Source organism: Microcaecilia unicolor, chromosome 2 (genome assembly GCF_901765095.1).
Source record: "Microcaecilia unicolor chromosome 2, aMicUni1.1, whole genome shotgun sequence".
NCBI classification, from domain to species: domain Eukaryota; kingdom Metazoa; phylum Chordata; class Amphibia; order Gymnophiona; family Siphonopidae; genus Microcaecilia; species Microcaecilia unicolor.
In genome coordinates this window covers 492,323,561-492,335,868 of record NC_044032.1, presented here as the reverse complement: position 1 = coordinate 492,335,868, position 12,308 = coordinate 492,323,561, and the positions used below count along the sequence as shown (strand labels likewise).

At 39.9% G+C, this 12,308-nt stretch overlaps 1 protein-coding gene across 1 annotated transcript in view; it reads right to left on the bottom strand.

The window, feature by feature from the left end:
- HTT (huntingtin) overlaps positions 1–12,308 on the bottom strand; it is a 990,576-nt gene that overhangs the window by 556,036 nt on the left and 422,232 nt on the right. Inside the window, exon 28 of the mRNA XM_030191138.1 lies at positions 6,145–6,272. Coding sequence (XP_030046998.1) covers positions 6,145–6,272 — 128 coding nt within the window. The remainder of the gene's footprint in view (positions 1–6,144; positions 6,273–12,308) is intronic.

Here is a 12,308-nt window from a genome sequence, read left to right as displayed (position 1 = left end):
TAGCCTAATCATTGTGTATATTTCTTAATCATTGTGTATCTTAGACAATAATGACTTATACACTCTCCGTTTGAAGTGAACCTCTAATAAAAGTCTCATTTACCTAATACAAATCCAAAAGAATCTATAGTAATTGTTGAGTAGTCTGTTTTAGTGAAGCAGGCTGTAAAACTAGAGCAGACCAAATATCCATACTTAACAGTTGATCATTTTCCTCCTTAATATTTCAGTGATTGCAAGGTAACATATGAACTAATAGGCTAAAACTGCATTAGTTCAAAAACATTTCAACACCTCATTAACATTTAAATTTCATGGAGAAAACAGAAAATCAGCACTAGCTGGCATAAGAAACCCTACCTTTACCAGTGAATGATTTATATTAAAAAATTCTATATTTTTTCACAATTATATTATGCAATTTCAAAAAGTAAAAAGTTTCAATCATAATCTCACCCTGGGTTTGTTTATGCCCTGAAGAAGAGGGATTGTCTCATGAAAAAAGGACCTTGTTGGGATTAAGTCGACTGGTGGATGCCCTAATCGGCGTTGGAGACTGTAGACTCTACTTGCAAGTGTTTGGACTTTATAACTTTAAGTCATACCAGGGTTGAATTACCTAGACTAAGATTACGGTTGAAACTGTTTGAAATCGTATAATATAATTGTGAAAGAAATAAAAATGTTTTTAAACAAATCATTCACTGCTGGTTGGAGGTGGAGGTTTTTTATGCCGTTAGACGCACTGGGTATAGCTCGTGTAAAATTCTGAGGCTTTTTCTTTCACACTAGCCAACTAGTGCTGATTTACTGTTTTCTCCATGAAATTTAAACGTTAATGAGGTGTTGAAATGTTTTTGAACTGAAGTCCCTCAATCCTCAGTATTTTTGATTGTACGCTAACAAACTGTATTGCCACCTTGGTCTGACTATTTTCTTTTAACTTTTGGTATGTCATATTTGTTGAATATAATGGGGAGAGGACAGCTGGGCTGTGACAGTCTCTCCAGCAAGATCTACTTAATTTAGAGGGATTGATAGATTGCTGGGTGTCCAGAAGAGAGCAGTGTTCTAGGGAATTTGTGGAAATGATTAGGGATTGGAATTTGCCTTTGAATAAACTGTCATCTACTATGTTATAAGTGTGCAGCCCTATTCTTGAAGTAGATGCTTACTGTAGTTAAATCTTTAATGGCCAATAAAACAAACAATGGTAGGGAGGGGGAAGAGCTTGATCAACAGGTACCTGTGGATTCTGAGGCTAAAGGTAGGGATGGTGAAGTAAAAACTAGAGAGTGCACTTAATTGAATGAGGAAACAGTTGTGGAGAAATGGAGTAATGAAAAGAAAGCATTTGGTCTGCTATGTGCAGTGGGAGCTACATGTCATAGTTTGGACCCTTGCCCAGCAAGATCATAAAATCAGTTCTAGCCAATGCAGCTGAAATAATTGCTAACTTGGGGGCCTTTTTACTAAGCCATGAAGGTGCCTACGTGCGCCCATTTGGAACTACCATCCGGCAACCACATGGCCCGAGCAGTAATTTCATTTTTTACACACGCCGGAAATTTTCTGGCGTGCGATGCTAACTGGGTGGTAATCAGCAGTGTACACACGCTGATGATTACCATCCAGTTAACACCTGAGACTTTACCGCTATCTCAACCGGGGGGGGGGGGGGGAGCGGTAAGGTCTCAGGCCCAAAATGAACATGTGCCAATTTTTATTTTGCTGCACGTCCATTTTCAGACCCCAAAAAAAGGCCTTTTTTTGCAGGTGCGCTAAAAAATGGACCTGCGTGCGTCCAATACACGCATCTAAACCAGCGCAGGCCATTTTTCAGCACCCCTTAGTAAAAGGATCCCTATGTAAATTAATCCCTGGGAAGGAGGAATGCTCCGTCTAAGAAAGGGAAAACAAATTCAGACTCCAAAAGCTACAGACTTGTCTTTGGCAAAGTTTTAGAACTGTTAGTGCTCAGGCAGTTAGAAGAGCTTTTAGATGAGAGAGTAATTTTATACCTATGGCAAATGAGGTAGAAAGGATTACAGTACTGAAGCATTATCAGTCTCTTTGCTGGACATATTATATAGAGGAATAAATACGGGATACAAATATGTTTTTATGCAATTGAATGTTACTGCTGCATTCAATGAGATTCTGCTCTTTCATTTGGGAAGTTTAGGCTTTAACCAGATTGTGCCGCAGTGGCTTTGGTACTTTTTAACCCACCATTCTTACCTAGTAGAGTGGCAAGAAAATCTTCTAGGGTTTTATCCATTACAGCTTTTTTAAAATCCCTAGCCACTGGCAGAATTGTCAAGGGAAGTTGGTTTCTTTAGAATTTATGCAGATGATATTCAACTATTTTTGTTCTATTTCAAGGGCCAGTTGATATTTTTATATTAGTAGATCTGTCCCTGGTGCATTCATGAGTGTCTCAGAATAGAATAGGTTTGCAAGTTTCACCTACTTTGGAGATTACAATAAAATATCTGATTCCTAAGAGTTGAGCATAGTGGTGCAAGCATTGGTGTTCTTGTCCTTGTTTACTGTGAATGTTTCTTTGAGAGTGTTATTACATGGAAATACTTTTAAAACAAATAAGAAATATTTTTTCACTCAACGAATAGTTAAGCTCTGGAACTCTTTGCCGGAGGAGGAGGTAGCAGAAGTTAGCTTATCTGGGTTTAAAAAGGTTTGGACAAATTCCTGGAGAAAAAATCCATAGTCTGCTATTGAGACAGACAAGGGAAGCAATTGATTGCCATGGGATTTGTAGTATGGAGTGTTGCCACGATTTGGGTTTCTGCCAGGTACTTGTGACCTGGCTTGGCCACTGTTTGGAAAACAGGATACTGGGCTAGATGGACCATTGGTCTGACCCAGTATGGCTACTCTTATGTACTTATGTAATGCTGCAGCTAGACTGCTTACTGTCTGCAGGTGGGCAAATCATATACACCCTCTTTGATAGACTTATGTCTATGATGGCTCCACAACCTGCTTGTCCTGAGAGAAAATCCCAACATTACTTACAAAAAAACCCAATAATAAAGTTCATTTTAGAATAAAACTTTTCAAGTGGGACAAAAATAAAAAAATCTGTGTGTAATCGGGGTATCTTGTAAAAATGTGTCGTCGGTTGAAAAAAGAAGGTAAGCAATACTGTACTACTGCATTGTACAGAACCTTTGTCTTCAGATCTAGCTTCCATAGGACTCAATGCTCTTTTGTTTCTTGCCCTTTTTTTTAATATCCTGACATCTGTCCCTTTTCTTACCATGCTTAGTTTCATTTTCCCTCAACCTTAGATCTCTCATTTCTCCCAATTAACTGTATTTTTCCCTCCAATATTTATTGCTATGTCGTTATTTTTCACATATATTGTTATCCTGCAATTTACACATGTTCCTGCCTTCCTTAGATCGTGTTCTCTCCTTGTCCCTCTTCAAATTTCCATAGCTCGTAGGGGAGCTGTTTCATTAATCAATAAATGACCACTACCCCAAAAGACAAAAGGCTGAAAGGGTTAGGGCTCTTCAGCTTGGTGAAGACATGGCTGAGAAGAAACATGATAGAGGTCTATAAAATAATGAGTGGAGTAGAACGGGTAAACTATGAAATGCCATTTTTTGAAAAGGGTTCCAGGGGTGATCAAAGAAACTACAGACCAGTAAGCTTTATGTCAGTGCTGGGCAAAATAGTAGAAACTATTATAAAGAACAAAATTACTGAACAACATGGTTTTAATAGGATGGAGTCAATATGGATTCAGCCAAGGGATGTCTTACCTCGCCAATTTGCTATATTTTTTTTGAAGGCATAAATAAACATGTGATAAAGGTCAGCTGGTTAATGTAGGGTACCGAAAAGTCACTGAGAGTCTACAAAACGCTGCCACTTGCCCTTAAAGATCCTCGCCTCATAGTGTCAAAACCGTCTTAAAATTCATAGTACTGCCCAAGGAGGAAGTGACACGGGAGGCATAGAGCAAGGAGGGCATGGTCCAGGACGTATAAAAGCCCAGGGCACAGCAAGAGGAGCAGTGACCTCTGACTGCATATGCCTCCACCATGTATCTGTGAACTTCAACCAAGACAGTCAGGTAGAAAAAGTTTGACTTGGAAGCTTACAAACGAGTGTCTCTGACCCAGCTGGATGCAGGTCAGCCTAGATGAACTGCTAATGAGCTTACTGGTAACTCTAGGGTCTTTTCCTCCTTTATTTAAATATTCAAGCAAAGATCAGTATCTATAATTAAGATGGGATAAGAGTGTACACAATTTTATTTGAGTCCAAGTTTTGATACCTCTCGCCTTGACTACTGCAACCTACTCCTCACCGCATACAGTTCAAGCTTCTTCTACTAACCTACAAATGCACTCGATCTGCAGCCCCTCCTTACCTCTCTACCCTCATCTCCCCTTACATCCCTACCCGTAACCTCCGCTCTCAAGACAAATCCCTCCTTTCAGTACCCTTCTCCACCACCGCCAACTCTAGGCTCCGCCCTTTCTGTCTCGCCTCACCCCATGCTTGGAACAAACTCCCTGAGCCCATATGCCAGGCCCCCTCCCTACCCATCTTCAAATCATTGCTCAAAACCCACCTCTTCAATGTCGCTTTCGGCACCTAATCACAACACCTCTACTCAGGAGATCTAGACTACCCAACTTGACATTTCATCCTTTAGATTGTAAGCTCTTCTGAGCAGGGACCGTCCTTAGTTATTAATTTGTACAGCGCTGCGTAACCCTAGTAGTGCTCTAGAAATGTTAAGTAGTAGTAGTTGTGTTAATATTGAGCCAGGCCAGAGCCCAGCAGTGTATGCTACCTTGCTGAGAGACGTAGTGCGCGCCATTTTGTGCATTTAAGCACTATTCTGTAACTTGGCACCTAAGTGTTCTAGTGCATAACTGCAAGAGGCGGTCACATGGATGGGGCATGTGTGTGTCACTAAGCAATATGCACAACTTAAATAATACTGTCAGCTGTGTAGGTAGGATGCCACATTAAAGTACACACATTTACACCTGCTATTGACACGGCTTTTGTGGCTGCGCCTAAACGTTTGCACATAACTGCTGACTTAATGCTAGTATTCTATTAACAGATTTAGCTCACAAATTTGCTTTTAGAGAAAACTAGTTTAGCGCTCTGATTTTTGGCACCTTTTTGGGCCCTTTATAAAAGTCTACTCAATAAGGGCACATCTATAATCTAGGCACTCACACATGTTTAGAATTCTAGTATTTGTTTATGCACACTTCCATTCGTAGATGCTAGCATGTTGCCTAAGTGCTATTCTGCAAATACCCATTTAACTTACATAATGCATAGCTGCAAGGGGGGACAAAACAAGGGCAGGACACAGATGCACTTTAAGTTACACGGTTAGTTGCCACACTTAGGTATTTATATCTCTGGTTATGGTAGTATTCTATAACAGAACCTAAGTGCCTAGGTTCCCTCATCGAATAGGATGTTACTGTACACCCTATGGGTGCCTAATTGGAGGTACCCAGTTACAGAATTGTTCCCCATGGGGGTAATTTATAACTACAAACACACTTAAAATGGCTATGAATAGTTTCCTCTCTGCTGACTTTTCAAAGCAGAGTAAACTGATACTGCCAATTTGAAAATTACCCATGAAAATTACATGCTCATGTTTACATGTGCTCTTCAGCATCTATAAGTTTTATGGGTTAATTTACATACATACAAATTAATTTTCAGAAGTTTGTGTATAAGCGCTAATTTCTCCCCAACCATGTCCCTGCTGAATATGGTTAAACTTACACGTATACAGGTTGTGTGCACACAAATGTACCTGCTCTATCATACAGGCAATTATATACAAGCTGGAGGATTTTTTTTATAATCAGAATCTAAGGTTGAAATTAAGTGACTTATTTTGATTTTTATTTATTTCTGCAGTTCTCAAATTAGTGGAACTCTGGAAACTGCCTCTCTTGCAGAGAACTGGGACAACAAAAACAGAGTAAATGCATCAAATGGCAATTTCTGTTAGTATAAGATAAAAGGGATCCCACTAACTCTCACCTCTCACCAATGCTCCTTTTGAGTTCAGATTAGTGAGAAAATAAAAGCATTTTAGCAAATTTTAATATACTGTACCTTGTAGTTAGCATGAGTAGCTTTCAAAACATCATATAACTTGAGGTAGGATGGAAGATGGTAAAAACTACCAAGAGATGAAGATTTGCTGTTTGCAGGAGGACCTGCTGTATCACTTTGCCTAGAAACTTAACAAGAAACAAAAATCAAAATGCATTGGAAGCAATACCATACAGTTCCAGTGAAACTAAGGATCACGCACAGTGAATGATGATGCAAGAAGTATTGCTACTAACATAAATTAGCTAGTCTGACAACTAAAGATGTTTATTATTAGGTACTGAAATATAAAAGAGCCAGAACCAATACAAATATTGCACCATAACATTTGGAAATAAAAGTTTGATCCCTTTGACTAAGATGCAACTGAAACGTCTGAGCCATGATCTGAGGACAGTCTCTTCTTGGCATTTTGGTTGAGTTTGAGAAGTTGTACAAGATAGGGACATGATATTGTGACCTGGTCAAAGGAAGAGGAATAAACCGGCTGCTTAAAACCAAACCACATTAACATTCAATGCAAGGCACTGTTTTTTTTGTTGCTCTTATGGTCTAACTTTTGACGTATATTTCAAAATTAAATGCAGCACTTGTCTACATTTACTTGATTTTGGCTTTTTGATGATCCACCTAGAGCATTTTATCAAAACGTTACAAAATTACTATGTTATATTAGTATTTAGGGTACATCAACCTGGACAAGTAAGGCAAAATATTTAAAATGCTTTCATTTAAAGCACATTTTTATTAAAAAAAAAAAAAACAGAAAAAAAGCACTAAAGGCATTATGCATATGCAATACCATTAGTCCAATTTACATATGGTGCTTTTACATTACAATATGTAAGCATGGTGCACTTATTCCGAGACTTCCATTAGCACCAAAAGGGAGCAGAGAGTGGTTGTCCATAGTGACAAAGAAAATCAGGCTACACAAGACCTTCAGGGTTCTTTATAGCAAAACGGGAAAAATACATTGTAGTGGGGGTTTTTTAATATGTGTTTTACCACTGTTCTATGCTAAGGTAGCACAACGCCTGTCTATTTTAGTTATTTAATAGCCACAATGCAAGTGGATAAACTGAAACGTGTTGGGCTAACAACTACAATATTAGATTAGTTGTGGGCTGTTGTCACCACGCCAGTTTGAACACTGTGAATATTTCTTCGCTTTTATGTTAATAAAGATTTTAAGCCCCAAGCTAGTTTAGATTTTCTACTGCTTTGAGTCTTAGCTTTGCATCATTTTTAGAGAAAAGTATATCCGTTCCAACTTTTCCAATATTAATGTACTTAGAAGCTCTAGAGGCAAACCTATCCAATTTAGTATGGTACAACATGATAAAGAACAAAAGATAGAAGGAAGCAGATGGCAATCTGGGTTGATGACATCAGGTTTAGGAGGGCCAGGTCCACAGTACATTAAGCTGATCCTCAACATGCATTTGTTTCTGTTTTCTGCCAGAGGGAATGAGAGATCTTTGGAAACAGTATGGTGCATATTAGGCAGAGCAAGCAGCACAAAACGTGGTGCAATGCAGTGTGCAGCCTCAGTTGGCAAGAGGGGAGAAGGTGAGGTGTAGAACTTGGCAAACGTGAAGGCAATCTGCCCCTCTCCCCAACCAAAAACATGTTTCATTGCTCTGTCTTTAAAGTGCTGCAGGATCTGTAGCCATGATTCAGATACAGCATCACACACAGCTGTGAGCGGAAGTGATTTTAAAAGCTGTAGCTATGCATAGCCTTGTCATTAGAGAAAGGTACTGGTGACATTTAAGTCATCTTCAAGCCGCCAACAGCCTGGGCAGCACAAAAGAAGGAATGGGCCAAAGATGGTTTGCAGCAATGGAAATGGACCACAACTTAGGTGGCACGAGAAAGGTAGACTAGTTCTTCTGTAGCACATCAGGCAACAATACAGAACCAAGGCAACAAAAACAGGACACCGGATGCAATTGTGTGCTCCAGCTCCCTGTTTGGGAGCTTTTTGGTCAGAAGACTTTGTGAAGTTTAAGTGCTTGAACTACTACTATCATAGATTTTGGATTGAAGGCAAGTTATGACCTTTTGTCATTTTGAAGTTGGTCCCAGCATACATTTTCATTGAAAAAGACACTACCATCATTGTATATAACCCCTGATGCAGGCATGTGCTAAAAAATGGCCATCTCAGGTTTCATGTCTTTTTAATCAATTATTCTGTTTGGAATTTAGGACTTACTTTCTTTGACTGATCATTTGTGTTTAACACCTGGCCTCTCTGTTTGGACTCATTTGGATCTTCATACATCCTTCATTTGACTTGTGCCCAACCATACAGGCCTCACCTCTGTTTCATATCACAGCTCCCCCTGACAGGGTATGTCATCGATGCTTTCAGGCCTCTGCCGGACACTCGACATTGAGCCTTCATTTTCCATGAAAAGGATGACTAATCCTTCCTCTTCCAAGGCTGGGACTTGGTTTATGTTCAATCCCAGTGAGTTGTATCAATGCTTGTGGGTGATCAGTGCACTCCTGATGTTAATGCATTCCCAGAGTACAGTACAGTTCCAGGACCCTTCAAGATTGACGCCACCAATGCCAAGGGTCCAGATATAGAAGCACTAAAGATTCTCCCATAATGTTTTTCATCACCATGAATACCGATGGCATTAAGAGTGCTCACGAGGGGGTGCAAGGCACTGCTAGCACCAGATATGATCTTGCCACACCACCCACATTTCTTAAATTTCAACGGTTTTTATTCAGGATCAAAGGAACAGTACAACAAGTGCTGAAAAATATCACAATGCAAAGACTATAGTATGATATATGAGAACAATTAGCAATAACATAAAAGCGAGCAAAGAACCATAAAACACAAGAAACAAAGATGCTTATGATCCCGTTTTTGTAAACACCATGCTACCACTCATCCATCTTCCCTGTTGTCTGGACTCTTATGACTCCAGGCTAGCTTCATAACATAAATATATCAAAAACTACCCTGCCCTCCCAACTCCAATATCCTCCCCTCCATAATCAGGCAGAGAACTCCCAAGCCACCTCAGCATTAAGCAAGAAATAAATCATGTTGAACTGTGGAATGTATTTAGTACTGCACTCCTTGCCTTGTGTTAAATAGTTTGTAAATAGGAGGTCCAAATGGACAGGAATACCTTTTGTCTTCTTGGGGTACCGCAGGCAGCCCTCGCCTCCCATAATATTAGGTATTGTAATCTGTTTCTCCAATACCAAAAAGACAGGGGTGCATCCTACAACCAGTGATTAATGATTAAGTATACACTTCTTCCCCAATGCATATGCCTTGCTGAGAAATAGACAAGATGCTTTATCATGAATACCATTAAGCTCCCATTTAGAGAACTTACTTCCAAAAAAGAATACAAGTTGACCAAAAACATTCCCCACATATCTGTGAATTGCTCTCTAAAAAGCCTGGATACTACTAACAGCTCTAAAAGGCATGATAAAAAGTACTGTCCCCCCACCAATACTTGGAACATTGTGCAGTAGGCACCCAACCGTTCTAGCAGCCTGTAGTTGTGACATATGCTCTAAGAAGTATTCAGTATTGATTCTTGGAGTTCAGCGCTAAAAAACTGCTTCGGAATAGCCTGTATCGGTGTAGGAAAGTCCATCCCCTCCAAATCATACCTAAGATCTCTGCTCCATACTGCCTTAAGAGGACCGTGGTCCCATGGAAAGGCAAGAGAGGCTAAGCTTTATGCAACCCAGATATTGAGACTTGTCCCAAAGCATCCCCTTTTAAAAATGCCCAAGGTTTCCTGCCTAAACCGACTCCTAAAGCTGGCTGATCTAATCTAGTATAATAGTAATGTAACTGCATTAAAAAGATGTTCAAGTAATGTGATGACCATGTCAGACCATCTCCTTAAAAGCCCAGAGTCCATTCCTGGTATCAAATCAGCATTCCCCCCACATGGCAGCAGACCACTATTATTAGGATTCTGATTCCAAAAATTTAAGAGTTCTCTCCATAGGCTTCTTAGAGGTTGTAGCAAAATACTATTACAGTAAGTCACTGATAAACTCCAGGCCTCAAGGAGAAAGTTCAGGTGTCAAGGGGCAAACAATGTGTGTAAATTGATTAGATTCAAACACCTAATCTCAAAGATGTCTCAGAAAACGAGCCTGATTATACAGTTTAAGAAAAGGCAGACCTAAACCCCCTTGGGACCAGGTGTCAAAGATAACCTATTCGCATTTTTTTATTTTTTCCTTCCTACACAAGTCTGGTTAACAACTGCAAATCTTTCTGCAAAAGATGAATTGGTAATGTTTGTAAAACATAAAGCCAGCGAGGGAAGATCACCATTTTATGTTTAAGTCTTTTTATTGTCAAAAATAACAGTTAATACAGGCAGAATTTTTGCAACAAAAGGAACAATTCAGTGCCACCAACATTTGTCTCTTCTGCTATCAACAAACAACTTTTCTTTTCCTTTTTTATCCCCCCCCCCCCCCAATTCTCCCCTTCCCTCCCCCTCCCCCCTTAATCCCTCTTTATTCTTATTTTAATTAAACTATAACAATTTAGTTCAAACTATTACACTGATCCAAAATATAGGCATTTTTAGGCTCTGGATCAACCACTAAATCCGTACCTCACAAAGATTACTTAATCTAACATTGTGTAGTCATACTCTCCGAGGTAACCATGCCTTCCAATGTGGTATATACCACGGAACCAACAGCCTCTGCCAATATCTGGCCGAGGCCACCACCCAATAGACTAATATCCTTAATCGAATGAGAGGTGTTTGTTTCTTATGGGAAGATCCCCATTTTAAAAAGATTAATCCTGCCCACCAATGATAAAGGCAGATGGCTCCATTTGTCAAACTGAAGCTTACTATCTAATAGTCTATCCACATTCAGGCAATACCCCACATCTCCATAGAAAACATCACCCCCAGATATTGGAATCAGCTGCCCACCAATTTCAGAGGGAACGATCCCTTCCAGTCTAATCTTTGAGCCTCTTCCCTCAGCACAGCTTCTGATTTCTCCAAGTTTAGCCTGAAACCTGGAAAATCCCCATACTCGGTCATGCATTCCAATAACACAGCAATTGAAGCAGGTGGATTTACCATGTGCACCAATAAGTCATCAGCAAAGGCCGCTATTTTAACAATATCCCTGCCTACCGTGAAACCTTGTACATCAGGGTTCCTCTGGATATCACAAATCAATGGGTCTAGAGTCAGACCAAACAATAGAGGTGATACCGGGCATCCCTGTCTTGTTCCTCGGTGAATGGGTAAAGGGGAGGAAATCAGTCCATTTACCAACACACATGCTTGAGGGGCACTGTATAAGGCATGTATCACAACCTGAAAAAAGCCACTTATCCCATATGCTTCTAAAACCCTGAAGAAAAATTCCCACATCACCCGATCAAAAGCCTTTTCAGCATTGAAACTGATTAGCATGGAGGGGGTGGACTGACTATGTGTCTACTCCAGTGTGGTAAGAATTTTCTGCACACTCTTAGCAATGCTACGGCCTTGCACAAAGCCCACTTGAGGTTCATCAATTATGTCTAGGAGAATGAGGGACAAACGATTTGCCAAAACCTTTACAAATAACTTGGCCTCATAATTGAGCAATGAAAATGGCCGGTAAGATTCTGGCTTCAAGTCTCGACCTACTTTTGGCAAAAATATTATCTGGGCCAGCCACAGCGACTCAGGCCACTCTCCTGCTTCCACTATACAGTTGAACATAGATGTCAATGGGAACAATTGCAGTTCTCATCATCTTATAAAATTCCTGTCTAAAACCATCTGACCCAGGGGCCTTACCTAGCAGGCTCTGATGTATAGCCATGATATCCCCTCTTCCCCAAAAGGGCCATTTAACATGCTCAAACTCCCAGGATCTAACCTAAGAAGATCCAAGCCAATCAAATACATAGAACTTTCCAGCGGAGGAGGATCAAAGTACCTATATAACTGAGCATAAACATCCTTCATAATGCAATTAATAAAGATATCTCTTATTTTCCAGATCTGCATGACAGGAGTACAGAACATCTATTTTGAAAGGACCCTATCGTGGATAAGTCAACCATGCCAACATTCTGCCATTCTTGTTGGCATGTTCATATAAATTGATATTTAACATAAATAAGCAAT